Below are 18,716 nucleotides of genomic sequence, written 5' to 3'. Positions count from 1 at the left end.
TCCCGGCCAAGGGGGACCTGGGCCGCCCTGGTGGGGCCGTGAGGACGGGCAAAGGGTGGGAGGGCACTGCTGGAAGGAGGGCAGGAGGGCAGGAGGGCAGGAGGGCGGGGGACGTCACATCTGCTGACCAAGCCCCCACCCCCGCCCGCCTTCGGGGAGAAATGCTCTTTCCCACAGTTACGAAAGATCCTCTTTGCTTTGCCGGAAGAAGGGGAACCCAGCCCAGAATCACTCCCCTGCAGGGCTCGGTGCTCACTCCCTGAAGCTGGGGGCCGGGACGCTGCACAGGGAGAGACCCGCGGGGACTGCACAGGGGCCGGACCCCCCAAGTCCATGCCAAGGTCACACCTGGCAACGGGTCTCACTTCCCGCCCCTGGAGATCCCTGGTGCCCAGGATGGTTCTGGAGCCAGCTGCCCCTGAAACCGCCCCCTCCTAGGGGAGAACTTTGGCCCAGCCCGACACCGAGTACCCCCCACCTTCCTGGTGCCACCGGGCACTGACGGGCAATCCCTCCCAGGCCCGGGCCCCAGAGCGAGAAACTCCTCTCCCCACCCCGCAGACGAGGACACCGAGGTTCAGAGGGGCCCCCTGCCACCAATCCTCCCTGCTCCCAGGCAAGAACTGAAGGTCTGGCCCTACTCAGGCCCTCCCCAGCGGCCAGAGTCACTGCCCCACTTCACAGGTTTTAACAAAGTCCAGGCCCCGAGAGGGCGATGCTGGCCCAGGCCACACAGCTGTGAAGGTGTGCCTGCAGCTGCCCCAGCTCCCCAGGGCCACCCGACCCACACAGGGCTTCCCAGGCCCCAGGAGCCCCCCACCCTGTAGACCCACCGCCCAGATGTCCCCTGCCCACATACGCCACCTCTCAAGGGCGGGGGGCGGGGGGTAAATCCTGTCATCTCTGGGCCCCTCCAGGGAGAGAGCACCCCTCACCCGCCTCAGCTGCGGGATTCGGTCTCCTGGCCTCTAATCATGGGATCACCAACAGTCCCGGCACCCACACGTGCACGCCAGAGCCACCCGCATCACCCACACGGTGGGATTTCGGCAGAGGACTCTCCTGAGCCAGCCAGGACAGGAAGGGCCAGGAGGGAGGCCGGGCAGGTCCGACACTGCCTCCTGGGGCCAGAAGCCCCCAGACCCACGCGGCAGGCCTGAGCGCTGCTGGGGCTCCCACGTCAGCCCGGGAGACCACACCTGTGCCCAGCAGAAAGCGGGCCGCAGGCCCTACCTGGAGCTCACCCCGCCCCTTCAGGATGGCAGAGGGTCCCAGCGGACCTCGGCAGGGTGCAGTTCGGGACCCGTGGCCGCTCGGCACCCGTCGCTCCTGCCAGTGATGGAGAGACAGACACAAAGCAGGCGCCCCCTGGGCGGGGCCAGACCCGGACAGCCCCACACCAAGCCTCTGTCCTTCATCAGTCGCCCCGGCAGCCCTCCCGACCATGGAGCCGTAAGGCCCCGTCCAGACCCACCCGTCCGCTCTCCGGCCGGCCACCGGCCACCTGGCCCGGCTTGCACCACGAGCATCGGCAGGGTGGGCCTGTCCGCGTGGGAAACGTCTGTATCCCGTGTCCCCATCCGGGCAGGCAGCGCCCCGACGTCAGGGCCACGCGGGCCTTCCATTCTGATGCTGCAGCCCTCCACCTGGTGCGTGGCCCCCAGCAGGTCCTGGGTAAACCTGCTCCCTTCTCTCAAGCCCCTCCCCCACCAACCACCACCACCGAAGGCCCGGCACGGGCAGCAAGGGGTGGGGTCCCAAGCTGCCACCCGTGGGACCGTGGCAGCAGCATTCCGGCTCCCTAGGCCTCGGCTTCCTGGTCTGACGAAGGGGACAAGGAGAGGGTGGGGGACCGGCCACCCCACACCCCGAGCTGTGTGACCTTGAGAATCTGCCCAGCCTCTCTGAGCCCAGGCCTCACCTGTGGCAGCTTTGGCACCGGCCGCACCGGGCACCTGGTGGGCCACAGCTTGGCTGGTCCCGCACCCCAGCCCCACTCAGCCTGGGAGCACGGAGGGTCTGGTGCCTTCTCTGGCCTGGTCTCACAGTTCAGGACCCCAATCCAGCAAATGCCGGCACACCACCCAGCTGTGCTCACACAGGCAGGTACGGTCCCCAAGGCCCCTCACCCCAGGCTGGGCCACGAGCCCCCGGGGAGTCGCCCCCTAACCTGGGGTCTCCATGCGGCCCCTAGCCAGCAGCACCCACCTCCGATGCTCCAACAACCCCCACCCTGGGGGGAGGGGCTTTACTGACCCCACAGCATGGCCGGTCTCTCAGCAGGTTGGCCCAGGGCCCTTGGTGGACACGGTCTGAACAAGGCCAAGTCCAGCCCTGCCCTCGGCCCGCCCTGTCCAGTCCAAGGCAGGCACACGGCATATTTATTCACCCACGTGTCCACAGCCCACCCCACCCAGCACACACACCTATACCGGTCCTGCCTTCCCCTCTGTCGTGGCCACCGCCGGCCTCAACCTCCAGCTGAGAACCAGGCAGGGGTGTGAGGTGACTGAGTCACGAACCAAGGCACTCCCCGCCCCCCCTCCCCCCGCCAACCCCGCCGGTGGCTGGTTTCAGAGGATGCAAAGGGGCCACTACAGAACTGTCTGGAGAGGGAGTGAGCTCCCCATCGCCAAGTGAGTGCAAGCCAAGGCCCGAGTCCCTCCCCCCACCCGGAGCCACACACACTCATCTTCTCTGAGGCCCCAGGCCCGGGCCAGGAAGCCGGGTGGAGCCTGGAGGGCGGGGGCCTATGTGACCCAGAGCTGCTAAAAAGAGCCAACGGGGAAGTAAAAATAGGAAATAAAAATAAAATTGCTCCAGCCAGCCCCGGCTGTTTGTGTAGGAAACAAGGCATCTACGGCCCCACCGGGCAGGCAGGCGGGCTCAGCAACCGGGCCCCTCCCAGACGAGGAATGTCTCCCCCAGCCTCCAGCTGCCACCAAGACGTGCCTCAAAGAGGAATCCCGAGAACCCCGTTCAAACCCCAGCTCTGCCACCAACCAGCCGGCTGGCCCTGGGCAAGGAGCCGAGCCCCCTTGTCACCCGTGGGGTACAAACCCACCTCCTGGGTGCCGAGAAAGGCACAACATGCAAGGGTCCTGGTACCCCACACGCCTCTCCGCCAGGTTCTCCCCCAGGTGTGTTCCCCTCTGCCAGTTCCCCGTCGGCTCGCTCACCCCACCGCCCCAGGGGGGCAGTCAGAAAATAAGAGCACCAGCTAGAGTGAGACATTGAACCCGGCTCCCGGCTTGCACCAGCTCACCACGGACGGCGCAATCGGACCTAAACGTCCTCACGGAACAATCGGAGGAAACCTGCCTTCCTATCCTTTCCTACTGGGCCCGTCCAGGATGGGCACTAGGCTCGTTCATACTAAAGTGAGCATGACTGACCCTACCTGCAGGACTGGCTCGCCCTGAGCGGATCCTGGAGCTGAGACACCCAGCCAGAGAGCAAGGAGGGTCCACCTGGGCCGAGGCACAGCTCATGCACGCGGCCCCCTCCCCCTCCTCAGCTCTGTGAGGACCCTCCCCTACTGGCTCCATTCAGTAAGGCATCTGCTGGTCGAGGGTGCCAAGGCGGGAGCTCAAAGGGGCTCTGAGGGCGGCCCCCGGCCAGCGATGCTTGCCACAGCCTGGGCCCGCGGCAGTGGACACGCGCCACGGGCGGGCCCCAGCAGCCCCCGTTACTCCCAGGAGCCCTCACGGGCCACCACTGGATCTGATGCTCACAGCCCCCTCCTGGGGGGAACTAATGTAGGCTCCGGGGGGGACTGGCCAGGGAAGTCTAACAGGGACGCGCCCAGCCTCACCCAGCGTCAGCCGGCCCCAAAGCGCCCTCCCTGCGGCGGTCTGCCAGCTTCCCAGAACACACCTCTGCTTCCGACCCTCTCCATCCTCTGGCCTCCACCAGTAAACCCCAGGTCTTCGCGCAGCTCAGCCGCCCGCCAGCCCCCTCCTGGCTCACGCCCGTCCGGCCTCCCGGCAGACACCTGTCAGCCCTCACCGAGGGAGCCAGCCCACAGGGCGGGGGCGAGCCCGTGTGCAGCCCGGCCAGCAGGAGGTAGGGGCAGAGGGCACACGGGACACACACACACGTGCACGCTCAGGCACGCACACTCCTACGGGCTCACACACTCACACGTTCTCGCACACACGCGTGCAGCGCACCCTGACTCCAGACAGGGGTGACCCTGCCAGGTCCCCCCGTCCCGTGTGGCTATGCCTCCGAGTCCCTGAGGAGAGTCTGGGAAGGATGGGGTCCCCAAGGGTGGGGGTGGGGAAGAAAGACGGAGCGGTAGGCAACATGCCCTCCACCCAATCCCGGCCTTTCTGCCCAGCACCCTCCAGCCGACAGACCCTCGGCACCTGCCGGAAAGTGTGGGGTAGGAGCCCCCATGGCTGGGAGCGGAGGACGAGAGGTAGACCCTGGGCCCCGTGACCGCCGGGTCCTGAGGGCAAGCCTGGGGCCAGAGACACCAGCAGCCCACCTGCCCCAGGCACGTGGGCTGGGGACCCAGATCCCAGCTTGTGGTCCCAGGTGCTGGCTGGTGTGGGCCACCAAGCACCAAGCGTGGTCCAGGCAGCCAGGGGCACAGCAGTGGTGACAGCAGTCACCTTGTTCTCTGAAACTTGGGGGGGGGGGGGGAGAGGAGGACATCCAGAGACGGAAAGTCAGCAGGGCAGGGAGGCCCAGGCCAGACCACCTCCTCGCTCTGGGGTCCCTGAGACACCCCCAGGTCCCCACGAGGTCTGATCGCTACCCCAAGGCCATGATCTGCCCAGCCCCTGCCCCCCTCCCACCGGGCTGAACGGGGCACAGGGCCTGACCTCCATGCAGGACCGCAGTGATGGCCAAGGGGGTGAGGGACACTGGCCGGCCCCTCCGATAAGAAGCTCTGCGGCTTATCGGCCACGTCCAGGGTCAGCGTGGGCTCCGGAGCCGCCCCTCCCCCACTCGGGCCCAGTGCAGGACACACAGTAACTGCCCACGAGCAGATAGGTCTCAGGGACGGGCTGTGGGCAGGGAGGGCACTCGGGAGGGCACGCCTCTCCCAAGACTTGCAGCCAGCGAAGGCGTCGGGAGACGTGACCTCGCCCTGTGACCCTGGGGCTGGTCGGAGGGGCCAGGGATACCACCGGGGCTGGGGACCGGTCAACCTGGAGCAAGCGCTGCCCGCAGTCCAATGCTGGGAGGACTCAGCCCTAACTCCTGACGGCCGTGCCTGTTCTCTGAATTCCACCAGACGCAGCCAGAGGCAGTCGGCAGGAATCACCCGCCTGGCGGTGGTGGGTTCCAGGCGGAGGGCCAGGCCCGCAGACCCGCCCACCCCTCCAGCCCGAGGAGGGTCACCAGGAGAGGCTGTGCTCCCCACTGGGCCTGCAGCGCCCCGTCTCCTATAACCGTCAGGCGCCCTGGAGCTAGCGTGAGCCCTGCATGCAGGTGCGGACACTAAGCTGGGACCCAAACCAGGCCGCGAGGCCAAGGCGCATGCTCCGCACTGCCCAGCTGCCTGGGCTCAGGCGGCCGCGGCCCAGGACCGTTCTCCCGCGTCTCAGGTGCCTGGGGCTGGCCCTCCCGGCACGCGCCAGAGAGGCGCCCCGCGAGGAGCGTGCCGGGTGCGGTGCAGGGGGACCCGGTGTCCGGCCCGGTGACCCGGGACGCGCCACACTCCGGCGGTGCCCCCCAGCTGCAGCGGGGGTGGGGGGCGGGGGGGCGGAAACAACCTCTCTCGCGACGGCTGCCACATTCTTCCAACGGGCCATCAAAGAGCAGAGACCCTGGGCTGGGGGCAGAGGGGACGAGCCACGGGAGCCCCGCCGGCACGCAGGGAAGTCCCAGCACGTCTCCGCACCCCTCCTCAGGGTGGGGCCGGGGGGGGCTGCCTCTAGGAAGAGGCCACTGCAGCTCTGCGGCCACAGACCCACGAGGACCACGGGCACAACTTCCCAGCAGGTGCCGAGAAATGAAAGGGAAAGGGGAGGGGGGGGCCCCACCTCCAAGGCCCGGCTCTAACAGCACCTCTCCCTGCAGGCGCAGCCCGGGGGGGGTGGTCCCACCCCAGCCGGGTTCAGGACCACCCCTCCGGGTACCCCCTTCCGCCGCCCGGGCTTGCCGACCCCCTGGGGCACCGCCCACCACGGCCCGGGCCTCTCCCCTGCAGTGCGGGCCCGCACAGCCACTGCCTGACCTCTCCCGGGGGTCAGAACACCTCCCCGGCCAACAACCCGACCGCCCCCCAGACCTGCCCCCTCTACCGCTCTCCTCGTCTGGGAAAAGGCACATCATTCTTTCAGGCACTCGGGCCAAGAGCCCCGAGACCACGGCCGCCTGGCTAGGCTCCCCCGCCCTGCGCTCCGGCCCCGCTCCTCACACAGCGGCAGAGCCTCCTAGGAAGCACAGGCCAGATGCCGCCCTCCCTGGCCCAGGAGCCTCCCCTGGCTCCCACTCCCTGGAGGCAGAGGACGCAGAGCCTCCCCCATGCCCTCTGATGCCAGCTCTCCCCGCCCCGCTCGGCTGTAGCCACACAGGCGCTCTGGGGTGGCCCCTGACAAAACAAAGCGCACGTGCACGTCTGAAGGTTCAGAAACCGACCTCTCGCAGGTAAACTCCTATTCATCCCTCACGACCCAGCTCACGGGGCCCAACCCACCAAACGCCAGGCCAGGCTGGTAACACTTCTCCTGTGCCCCGCCTGCCCTCGGTACCCCTTCCTACCACACTCACACCATCTCCTTCCCCAGAAGGAGAGCAGGGATCACATCAGGCCAGTCGACCTCAGCTCCACTCTCACTCCAGGCGACCTGCCCTGACACACCATCAGCCCCACTTTGCAGACAAGAATACCGAGGCCCCGAAAGGCTTTAAACATCGGGCCCAAGGTGACCCGCTCTCGACTGGCAGCACTGGGTCCCTCCCTGTTCTCTGACCCCATCGGGGGATGGGCCTCACTCAACTCTGCCTCCCCAGCGGGGCCAGATGTCCACGGACACACAGCCAGTCAGACGAACAGACAAGAACAGCAGGCAGGCGAGAGATTTGCTCCGGACCTCTTGGCCAGGCCTTAATCCCCTCCCCCCCCCCCACCCCCCACGACCCAGTTTCAACAAGACGTGCTGAGCAGCAGAGGAAGGAACCAGGTCCCGACACGACTGGTCATGTGGGGCTGAGGGGCCTTCCCCACATGCATCTGCACATCTGGGCCCACGGGACACCCAAGATCTCCCCGGCAGCGGGCAGCGGCTGGCATCCACGGGGGTCCACCGGGGGGCTCGCCCCGTGGGCAGGAACGCACACGGCCGCAGGCTCCCTCGAGGGCGCCCGGGGGACCCTCCAGGGCAGGGGCCTGGCCCCCTGTCCGGCCTCTCCCTGCCCCCCTCCTAGGCTACACACAACGGGACCCCCTCCCTCGACAGCCAGCAGACCCCGGAAAAAGAGTGATTCGTGCCACAGCAGCAACTGTGAAAGTCAACTTCGTGAGGGGCAGCCTCCCTCCCCCCACCACCTCTCTGAAGGGCAGAGGGCAGGGGAGGCACCTGCGGGAAGCACTAATTCAATCAACAAACATTTCGCAAGGCCGGGCAGCGCCTGGCACCGTGGCTTCAGCCGCAAACGGGACCAGAAGCCACCCCACGGATGAGGAGGGACGCTCCGCGGGCCGGGGACCCGCGGGGGGCAGGGCCGCTCCCAGGCAGCACGGCTGCCAAGGGTCCCGGCCAGGAGCAGCCGCCAGCCACCACACTTCCCACCTCCGGCCCCAACATCCTTCCTTCCATTTGACAAACGAGGAAACCCAGATAAAGAGGGAGGAAGTAACGTGCTCCCTGTCACAGAGTTCACGTGGCAGAGCCGGAACGGTACAGGCAGGCGGGCCACCCGTCCCCCGGGGCCCCCGCTCTCGAGGGGTCAGCCTCTCGGGGGTAAGGCTCCCTGGGGTCCCAGCCTTGGGGGCGGGCGGGCCCCGCAGGTCAGGAGGGCTGGTACCCTGACCCTGTGTCCCCGAGACAGAAGGAGGAAGAGCGAGGTCCCGGCTGCCCTCCCCTGGCTGACCCCCCATTTGGGCCCAGGAAGGCCAAAGCCAGCACTGCCCTGCCCCAGGGGTCACGCACCCATGCCTGTGGTCCCCACCTCCCAGCCCTCCTCCCGACCTTGGTCCTAGGCAGAAAGTCCAGGAGCAGGGGTGGGGTGAGCCACCTCCCGTGGACTCTGGCCCCATCGGTTTTCTCCTCCAGGCAGCGCTCACGCAGGAGGCCCCTGGGAAATGACACCTAGCTGCCAGGGGGGAAGGGGCAGGCGTGCAGCAGGGGGCACCGCGGGGATGGACCAGGGATACGGGGACGGCCAGGCGGGGTGGGGAAGGGACCCCCAGCACCTCCACCCGGAGAGGGACGCGGCAACGGCCACTCACCCCAGGAACCGGAGCTCTGAGCTGGTGTAACACGCGGTGGGCCCGCGTGGGTCATGCTCCAGACAGGGACATGTCAGGGCCTGGACGTAGAGGGGACATGAGGCCAGCGGGCAACCAGCTCTGAGGGGCTGACTACAGCCGGAACGGGGCCCACCAGGTGAGAGCCAGGCCTACCGCCACCCTTGACTCCTCACAGGGTTAATTATTCCCAGACCAGCTGACCAACCCCTCCCCCCCAAACCAATGCTCCCATGGTTCCTCACCAGCACAGACAGACCTGTAACCCAGCCAGCAAGGGGCAAGCCGCAGCGGCCCGGCCACGCAGTCAGAGCCTTCCGAAGTTCTCCAGGGAGAACGCCCATCCACACGGGCATCCCCTCCCCACACCCTTGGCTGGAGCCAGAAATCCCCAGGGAGAGTCCACCCCTTCTCTCCACCTGGACTCCCTTCCCAAGCCTACGCAGCAAACTCCTATTCGTGCCTCAAAACCCAACTACAAGAATACCTTCTCCGTGAAGCCTCCCCAGGCGGTTTACAGCTGAGAAAACTGAAGGCCAGACAGGCAAATCTGCCAACCCAGGGCCACACAGCCCCCACCTCAGAGCTGGCACTCACTCCTCACACGGGACGGCCTTCGCCAGCAAGCTACAAACACGAGAAGGCGAGGAAAGAGTGGTGCTTCATGAGGCCGGAGAGGCTACGGAGCCACGCGACACTGAGCAGAGGCCTGGCCTCCATGCTGGGGGCAATGGGGAGCCATGGAGTGTTCCAGGCAGGGGAGGTCAGAGCCCAAGAAGAGCCTGGCTTGGCCTCGGGTGGTGACAGCATGCCCCCGCCGCCCCCTACGGTGCCCAGCCATTCCTAAGGCTCACAATTTCCCCATTACGAGCAGCTTACCCCAAAGTGTTTGGCCCTAACTCTCCCAGCTCAGAACCAGAGCCCCACCCTAGCCAGCTCAGAGCCCATGCTTCCCAGCACACGGGCAGCCCACCCCCAGCCCGGAGCTGTCCCCCTCGGCCCAGGGAGGGCACAGAGCCAGTTCCGGAGAAGCTGGTCCACAGCTGTGACGCCCAAATCAGACAGCCACGAGCTTACGGGAACAAGGCCAAGGTGCCAGGAGGGAAGGGCAGAAGCCTCCGGCAGTCAGAGAAGCCCAGGGAAACCGAGGCCAAGAAGGAAGAAGGCGCCTGCCCAGGCATGCAGCAAGCCGGTTCGGGGAGCACGGCACCGCCCACCCCAGCCCTGCGCCGCACCCCTGCAGAAAGCGGCTCTTGGGCCCCGAGGAGGCAGGGGTGGGCGACCAGCCACCCACCCGAGCAGGCTGACACAAGGGGGCTCCAGGGACGCCCCCCACCCAGCGCCCCTCCCGAGAGCGGCAGCCACAGCCTCCGCCGGGAGCACCCCGAAGTTGTTCTGGACAAAGCCAAGCCACAGGGGGTACCAACTGGGTACCAGTGGGCACCAACTGTCCCAGGAAAGGACACCCGCCTCGCCTCAGACCCCAGAGTTAGCCTTCGGGGCCAACCTTCCCGAGCCTGAAACCTCCACCGCAGAATACAGACGAAACAGCCCCCACGCACGGGCCCGTCCACGGACGCGGCTGAGCAGGAACACGGCTCAGGACGTGGCCCCCACGGCGGCCACCGCTGTCACCTCGACGGTCACTGGCCAACGCTGCCCATGCCCGGCCCCGCCTCTGAGGGGCCACCAACCAGCAAAGCGGGTCCCGCAGGCACAAGGCCTGGGTTCACTGGAGAGCGGGGGCCGGACCCACCCCCCCAGCCCCTCGCCAGGACACTGGGTACAGCCCGCACAGCGTGGGAATCCAGCTGCCACCGACAGTCAGTCGCGGGGTCTTCTCTGTCCTGGTCCTTAATCAGCCGGGCGCTGCCTGGACCCCCGTGCCGGGGGCCGCATGACTGCACACGCCTGAAAGGGCCCTGCTCTCAGGAAGCCTCGGGGACCACGGAAGGCGGGGTGGGCGGCCAGCACGTCAGGAGCCCACAGCAGGCGGCCTCTAGTCCCCTGTGCGCACCGAGCCGGCTCACCCTCCCGGGTCCCCACGAGGCAGCACGATGACCCCGCGATGGGCACGGGGGAACGGCCCGGCCAAGGGCCGGGGATCCGACGGCGGGGCCCGAGCGCCCAGCACGCCGCACTGCACTCTGCGCACAAACCGGCTCAGGCTGGGGCAACACGCGGGCCTCCAGAAGGCCACAGCTGAGGACGCGACTTTAGGGCAGACGCCACAGACAGCGCGGGGGGCGGGGGGTGTCCAGGCGGGGGGCGCAGCACCAGCCAGGCCTGACGCGCGCCTACTCCCGAGAGCTTTGGACGAGGCGGCCGTCCATTGGGAGCCCGCGAGTGCGGCGACTCGGGCCACCTGGGCTGTCACCGCCTGACCTCTGCCCGGGGCCGGTGCGGACACTTAAGCTAAATTGGTCAATTATGGGATACTTAGATCCCTCCCCGGGGCTTCCCAGCCTCCCTCGGTTCTGGGCCGCAGCACCAGGAAGCCTGTTGAATCAGTAACCTCATTACAGCCGGGCGGCCGCACCCGGGGCCGGCTTTGAACTCCACGGGTTTATCCACTGCGCTGCAGGATTTACACGCCGCCTGGCCCAGGCCCAACGCGCGCTCCCCTTCTCTTGCCTCCCCTCTGCTGAGGCCCATCGCCACCAGCACTGCGCCCCAAGCACCTCAGGGAAACCGAGGCACGGCTGGAAACCAGCGCTGCTCAGATGGGCCCACGGAGGTGCAGAGAGGCTAGGGCCAGGCCCTCAGTCACCCCAGGAGCAGGGTCTCAGACCAAGGGTTCCCCTTTTCACCCCCAGCCCCAGCTAGCAGACGTAGAGTCCTCAGGAACTCAGAGCCAAGGGCCAATTGTGAACATCTCAGGAGGGGACCTGGAGGTAATGCCTCACACTGAGGCCCCAGGGGCTCCAGCCCCACAAAAGCCTCCCAGTGTCCCATTCCTTGGCCCCAAGGCCAGTCCCAACATGGCCCTCGGGTACCTGCTCTGACCCCAGGAGGCCCGGCCACCCTGCCCGCCATGGTCACCCCATCCCTTCAACTTGATCGGGTACCCTGGGCCTGACTCCTCTTCCGGGACTGGGCTTGAGCCCTCCTGACCACCCTAGTGTCCCATCCTCTTTCCCAGAGCCCCACTAGCACCCCAGGCCCTGGGACATCTCAGTTAACGTGGGGCACGGAGCACGGGCTGGAGAGCATTGCCCCTGAAGGACAGGCCAAGGGCCCCAGGGCCCGGAAGGAGGAGAGCAGGGGTGGGAAGGGAGACAACCACTCTCCAAACCCCCTGACAGGGGGAAGGCAGAGACCCGCAGCCAGCCCAGAGGCCTGGCCTGACCCTCAGGAGGCTGCTACTCGGGGCGGCCCGGCCAGGGCAAGGTCAGCAGCCCACACCTGCCACGTCAGGTTCCAGGCCCACCTGGGACCCCTCCTCCTTCCAGCCCCGGCCTGCGTCCGGCCCACCCTCTGCACAGAGCCTAATTCCAGCCACAAACATCACCGTGCCCATGGTGCCCCGTGGCCCCGGGCCCCCACACACCTACCTGCATCCCAGGCCCTCGCCGGGACACGTGACATGCCGTCTCCTTTCACAAGGCACCATCTCTCCCAGCTGCAGCCACGCAGGCCCGGAGGACTGGCCTCGGGCCTTTGTCTGGGCTGTCCCTGCCACCTGGAGTCCCCTCCCCTTGCCACCTGTTGCAAGGCCGCCTCTCCTCCAGACTCACGACAGGGACCAGCTCCAACAGGAAACTGCCTGCCCTCTGCTCCTCAGGCCCACCCCGGTGGGACGGCAGGACAGGCCAGCACCCAGCAGGTACGCCCCAGGTGCCGTGCGGACCGAGGCCAGCCATCAGGCCTGGGTCCTCCTAAGGAAAAGCTCGTGGAGACTTTGTTAGGATAGGCCGGCAAGGCCCGGCGTGTGCACGTGTGCCTGCATTTGAGTGAGCGCGTGTATGTGTGCATGTGCACGCGTGCGTATAAACGCGTGTTGGCGGGTGTGTGCAAGTGTGCATCTGTGGGTACGCACCTGTGCGTGCATATGCGTGTGTTTGTGTGTGCGCAGGCATGCGTGCACATGGGGGTTCATACGCGTGTGTGCACATGCCCGTGTTTGTGTGTGCGCTCGTGTGTGTGTGTATGCACATGAGTCTCCGTGCACACGTACTTTACGTGTGTGAGTGTGTCCGCGGGCAATGGTGATCACAGAGACAACCAAGGCCCTGCCCTGCCCAGGAGGCCCGGTGTGGCCATTCTAGCCCAGCGACCACCAAGCAGTTCCCTCAGGAATTTGTTCCTGGACAGCTCGGTCCTGGCGGGGTGAGGAGGCGGGCACCGGGCCACAGGGGTCCTCAGGCTGTGCCTCTGGCTGCTGACCCCACCCACAGCTTTCTGGCCCACCTCCAGCCAAGGACAACCCTGGATGAGGATCGGGGGGTCTCTGCTGCCCACAGAGCCTTCAGTGGGTGCAAGGGGACAGAAGGGACATAGTGAAGTTTCAGTCCTCCCCCAAGTCCCACAGAACAGAGCACTCACTCACCTGTGGGCCCAAGATCCGTAACAGAGCTCCTAGGCAGCCCAGTCGGGGCACAGATCCGGGCCCTGGGATGCAAGCGTCTTCTAGAAATGCTACCTGACGGTCAAGAGGCCTGAGAGAACAGCACTCCCAATCCTAGGGAACGGTCCTGACCCAGAGGCTCAGCAAAGGCCACGTCAGCCCTCATGGGAGAGCTCAATTTCCCCATGTGCTCAGTGGGCCTGCCTCCTTGCAGCCTCCATGAGGTCCTGAAAATCAAGTCCCAAGTACACAGCAGGTGCCCAAAGACTGGAGTCATCAGCACCCTCGAAAGGGGCAGCCCAGGGCCCAGAACTTGGGAGAAGTTTAGACAAACGGGGTGGGCAGGGACCTCGGGGGCCCGTCTGGCTTCTGGAGATGAGGAAATCAGGCCCCCAGCGGCCCCCTTGCTCACCCAGGGGCACAGAGACCCAGAGATGTAGGGACGCGGGGACATAGATCTCCGGGACACGTAACACCTCCTGGTGGAGCACCGGGCAGGGCCCAGCTGCGAGGGCCAGAGCCATCTGACGGGGAGAATGTGAGCGTGAGCATGCACACACCCAGGCCCTGCACGCTCGTGTGCGGCCCCCCACCCCCCCCCCCCCCCCGGCCGCGCCAATCTCATCTAGCTGCTTTCTGCCCCATTTCGCGCTCGCTCAACTGCCGAGCGCCATAACTGCTTTCTAACTCCAGGGTGCGATCTCCCTGTGCGTGCGGCCCCGGGCACAACTGTGAGCCTCAGAACGCCTCGCGCCAGGATGGGAGGACGGGGAGGGGTGCCCGCGTGTCCGCTGCCCCACCCGCCTGCTGGGGGCTTCCAGGAGAGGGCCGGGGGTGAAGGCGCCCGGCAGAGGGGCCACTCAACTCACGGAGGCCGGGGCGGCCCTCCCTTCCGCGTCTGCTGCCTGCACTTGAGAGCACCGGCCGTGGTCTCCGCTCTGGGGTCCTGTGTGATCCAGCTCTCCAGGCCCGGGCCCGCCCTGACCCAGGCAGAAGTCCCGGGGAGCCCTTGGCCACAGACCTCACCGTCGAAGTGGGGCCGTCACGACGAAACGGGCTGCCTTCCCCAGCACCCGCGTCCATTTTACAGATGCGTGCCGAGGCTTGAAAGACAGACAGGCAGGCCCCACGCACACACACGGCCAAGAGAAGACCGGACCCCTGGCGCATGACCACCAGCCCAGCAACAGGACACGGACCCCCACGAAGGTGCTGCTCCTGGTCCCTCCCACCCCCAGGGACGGTCGGGTCGTTCCAGAGAGAGCAGGCGTGGGGAGCAAGTGACAGAGCGGCATGATAGGAGGGGGAGGAGGAGTGGGGGGGGGGGGCTGGAACTGCATCACACAGAACATAAATGTCGCGGGCAGGGCTGCACAGAGGAGGGAATGTACAGGCGGGACCAGCTCTCCCCACCCCCCCTTCCAAAGCATCCCTCAAATCAACACGCTTAATGAGTATCCGGACAAAGGTCTGGAAGGGGATCCCCAAAGGGGCACCAGCCCACCAGCCGCCCAGGCTCTCAGTCCACACACACAGGGTTTGAGGGCCCGGACCCCTTCCCCATCCCTAGCACCACCGGTGGCCAGTTCCCACGGGGATGGACACCTCAAAGCCCCAGCCACCAAAGCCCACAACAGAAGACACACTTGGGAGCCAGTGGAGAAGGGAAGGAGCAGGTCTAGGCTTACAAAGCCTCAGCCCGATGACGGCGCCCAGACTGGGCCGGCTCAGTGGCCCCTGCTCTGTGTCTAGTGGAGAGCAGCTGAGCTGGGCCCAGGAGCCCCTTCCAGAGGACGGGCCTCCCTCGCCACTCGAGACCACGGCCCCAAAACACACCGTGGTGGCAAGAGCCACGAGGCCCAAGATGCTAGAACTCTGTGGGAGGCTCCACGGGGTCTGGGCCTTTAGAGGCTTTTAGGACCCCCCGCCCCACGCCACCTCTGTGCTGCCCAAGTCTGGCCCGCCTGGAATCACCGCGGGGCCACTCTCCTGACGCCCAAGCCCCTGGCATGGGCACCCGGCCCCGCCCCATCACCCACTCTGTGCCCGCACAGTCCCACAGCCCCCCCTCCTCCCCTCCCAGGAGAGGAAACAGAGGGAGCGAGGTGGGGGCCAGGGAGAGCAGGTAGAGGGCTTCCTGGAGGAAGCTCGGTTCCCCGCAGGCTCTGAAGGACACGCACAGCTGGAGACACTACCCAAACTCCCCAGCAGCGGCCCCTGTGTGAGCAAGTCTACTGGCTCAACTCTGCCTAACCCTAGCTCCCGGCCGACGGCGCTCCCAGCATGGCCCTTCCTGGGGCCAGCCCATTCCACCCACGTCTGGGCAGAGGGGGTCAGGGGTGCACGCCGGGCCCAGGCACGACAGCTAGATGCAGGCAAGTAAGCAGGCCGCAAGGCCTCGGCCACGGTCAGGCCGCACCGAGGGCTGTTTTTCTCGCCCTGACACTTCTCCTGTCAACAAACAGAGCCCCCTCCGGAGTTTACCAAAACAAACGCCCCAACAGTCGGCAGTGCCCAGGCCTAGACAGCACTGCCTCAGCAGGCCGGACTCCAAGCCCGGACTCCAAGCCCAGCCTCCCAAGAGTCATGTGACCCTGTTATTTCGGGAGGCCCCGGAATGTGCTCTATTTTGGGTCCCTCGGGGCCCTGATGTTACCAGAAGCCCCTCACCAGGGCTCCCAGCTCACTCGGGTCCCTGAGAGTCCCCCAGAGGATGGCCGGGGGGGCCTATCACTCTGCTACTGGCTGCCCCATCCCCCCAGGCAAGTGAGCCACTACCAGCCCAGCGGGGTCTGGCCAGGCCTGAGACCTCTGGCCGCCTGTGCAGGCCCAGCCTTCTAGCCCCACCGCCCAGGTGGGTGCCAATGCAGGTCTCCTCCGTGGGTGTGGGGGGCACCGAGGGGCAGGGGCAGGAAGCAGGGGCTGCCCTGGGCCACTTACTAGCACCAGTACCTGTACCTTGGGCTCGTCCCTGCCCTCACCAGGGAGCTCAGCGGGCAGTAGCTGGGGGACACCCAGGGAGGTGACGGCCAAGTGCCCAGACCCGCCAAGCCTGGAGAGGCCCCGTCTGCCCAGGGCCCGACACGTGAAAGAGGCAGGTGGGTCAGCCTTCCCAGCAGCGCAGGGCTGACCTAGGCTGCCAGCCGGGCCCCGGACAAGTGCGCGGGGCCTTCCAACACTCACCTCCAGGAGGGATCAGGCCGTGTTTACAAAAGAGCCTGGGCAACTAGCTGCTTCAATGGACCTTCAACTCCACTACGCTTCAGAGCAGGCCACGGCTCAGAAAACAAATAAAATGTCATCAGAGCCCAGGACTCTCCACTCAAGCCTGGGGCTGGGACTGCTGGGCAGGCCACCAGCCTGGTGGAGGCGAAGCCTGAGTCTCTGAGGGACCCGTCCAGGTTCCCGGGGCCAGGGCTCAGAGGCAGGACCTCGCCTCTTCGGGGGGGACTCCAGCACGGCAATCCTGCGACCTGGGCCCTGCACATGTCAAGTCCCAGGACCCTCCCGGGACGTCAGAGGCACAGACCTTTCCTGCTCCCAGTACCCAGCCAGGGCCCTGCCACGTCGGGGGCGGGGAGCCAAGACAGAGCGGAGCATTCTTGTTCCAGAAAGGACCCTCCGGGAGAGCCTAGCTCTGTGTGCATGCCAGCGCGCAAAGCTTTCACGGAGGAAACGGAGCCACTGTCGGCCCACACGGGGCCCCGCCACCCCACACTTAGCTTTCTTTTCTCTTCCCCACACGCAGGCACCCACCTAGGGGTGCGGATCCAAACTCTACCACTTCGTATCCTGTGGCCTCAGTTTCTCAAAGCCAGTCTGCAAAATGGGCAGCAGTGCCCACCCCTGGGGGCTCTGGGAGGAGCTTGGCGCCTGCAGAAGTCATCACCTTAGAGGCAGAGTGGGTGTTCCCAGATCTGACCACCCGTATCCCAGTGTCCCTACAGTGCGCCCTGTCTGTGAGGTGGGGAGGGGGGGGCGGCTGGGGTGCCCAAATCCTCACCCTGACACCCGGGGTTGGGGGGCACCTGCTGGCTCCCCGCCACCTCCCAGTCTCAGCAAACGTTCCCACAGCTGTGCCGGGTTCTGGCTGCCAACCTGGTGGCCAAACTGCGCCCCAGGCTGCAGGGGGGCGGGCAGGCAGGAGGGACGACTGACCGAGGGGTTTCATTCATAATCAGCTGTTTGAATTTCCATTCAGCACAGATCCTTCACCCAGCCTCACAGCCTGGCTGCCGGCCCCACCACCAAATTAATATCCTTCCCGGCGCTGGTTCATAAAGTCTCCCCACCCCCTCCCCCCTTCCCTGCCTCTCACTGGCTCCCAAACCCTAGGGAGGGCAGCGGCCGCGGGGGGGTGGGGGGGAGACGCCTGGCCAAGCCCCTTCCTCCTGCTACGTGGGTCAGGGCCTGGAGTCGGGGTGGGGGGACAGTCTGGGGTAGGGAAACCGCTGGGCGGGATGGCAGCAGGACAGGAAAACTGAGCCTCCGCGCCTCAGGGGTGTCCTCCCCCCAAGTACAGGGCCAGCCCCCCCCCCCCCCGGAGAGCGCCCCGCACGGCAGCCGGGTGCGCCGGAGTGAGGGGCCCCATTTCTGGAATGGGGCCTTCCCGGGTCTGAGGCTCCCGGTGCCAAGGCCCCCTCGTTGACCCTGCCCACCCGCGCCCTGCTCCGGGGGAGGAGGGGTCCCGCGCGTTCCAGGGCCGGCGGCCTGCTGGCCTCGGCAGCCCGGGCGGCGGCGCACAGGCCGTCCCGGTGCCAGGGCGGCCGCAGGCTGGGAGCGCACAAGTTGCTCCGCCCGCCCCGGCCCGGCCCCTGCGCAGCCCGGCTGGAGCTGCGCGCCCGGGGCCGCGGGCGGACCGGCGTAGCCCGGGAAGGGGGCATGGGGGGGGGGGGGGGAACCGGGGCGGGACCCCCTTCCCCAGCCGCCCGCCGCCCCCCCGTCGCCCCGCCGCCGGCCCGTTGCCCGCTCCCGCCCCGAGACCGAGTGGCGGCCCGGCGCCCGCGCCCCCCGCCCCGGCCGGCCCGGGAAAAGTTGCCCGGCCGCCCGCCCCGGGCCGGCGCCCCAACAACTCGGCCAGGGCCGCGCGGAGGGGGGCACGGGGCCGAGCGGCCGGGAACGCGCCCCGCCGCCCCGCCGCCCCGCCGGCCCGGCCCCGCGAGCACTCACCGAGCGGCAGGAAATGTTTGGTGTCCATGTCGGCGGCGACCGCGGCCGGCGGCGGGACGGCGGGCGAGCGCGGCGGCCCCCGGCGCGGCCGGCCGGGCCCGGGCGGCGGGAGCCGGCGGCGGCGGGGCGGCGGCGGCGCGCGGAGGCCGCGGCGCGGCGAGTTGTTGCAAAAGTCGCCCAACAATGTAAACTACTTGAGCTGCGCGCCGCCGCCGCGCGCCCGCGCCCGCGCCCCCGCCGCGCGCGCGCCCGCGCCCGCTCCGCTCCGACCGCGGCGGCGCCGGCGGGGGGGGCGGCGGGGGGCCCGCGACGGGCGCGGACTCGGCGCAGCGCCGCCGCCGCCCCGCCCGGCCCGGCCCTCCCCGCCCGGCGCGCGCCCCCCCGCGGACCCCGCGCCCCCCGCCCCCGCGCGCGCCGGGCCGCGAGCGCGGAGCGGGCGCCGCGCAAACTTGCGAGTTGGCCGCGGCCGGGCCGCCCCGGAGCCGCGCGGGGGCGGCGGGGGAGGGGCGCGCGCGCGCGCGCGCGCGGGGTTCCCTCCCCACTGTCCCCAGC

At 67.8% G+C, this 18,716-nt stretch overlaps 1 protein-coding gene across 4 annotated transcripts in view; it reads right to left on the bottom strand.

The window, feature by feature from the left end:
* RXRA (retinoid X receptor alpha) overlaps nucleotides 1-18,265 on the bottom strand; it is a 95,567-nt gene extending 77,302 nt beyond the window's left edge. Inside the window, exon 1 of one of the 4 annotated variants that reach the window (XM_047829134.1) lies at nucleotides 18,165-18,265. In XM_047829134.1, the coding sequence (XP_047685090.1) occupies nucleotides 18,165-18,192 (28 nt within the window). In that variant the 5' untranslated portion in view covers nucleotides 18,193-18,265. Of the gene's footprint in view, nucleotides 1-2,208; nucleotides 2,347-12,977; nucleotides 13,170-18,164 lie in introns of those variants that run through there. The other 3 variants (XM_047829138.1, XM_047829136.1, XM_047829135.1) reach the window with 3 other exon arrangements.
* Between the last annotated feature and the right edge of the window lie 451 nt (nucleotides 18,266-18,716).

The sequence above is a fragment of the Prionailurus viverrinus genome, chromosome D4, assembly GCF_022837055.1.
Source record: "Prionailurus viverrinus isolate Anna chromosome D4, UM_Priviv_1.0, whole genome shotgun sequence".
NCBI lineage: Eukaryota > Metazoa > Chordata > Mammalia > Carnivora > Felidae > Prionailurus > Prionailurus viverrinus.
The sequence above is the reverse complement of the archived record's forward strand: the minus strand, read 5'-3'. Positions and strand labels throughout refer to the sequence as shown.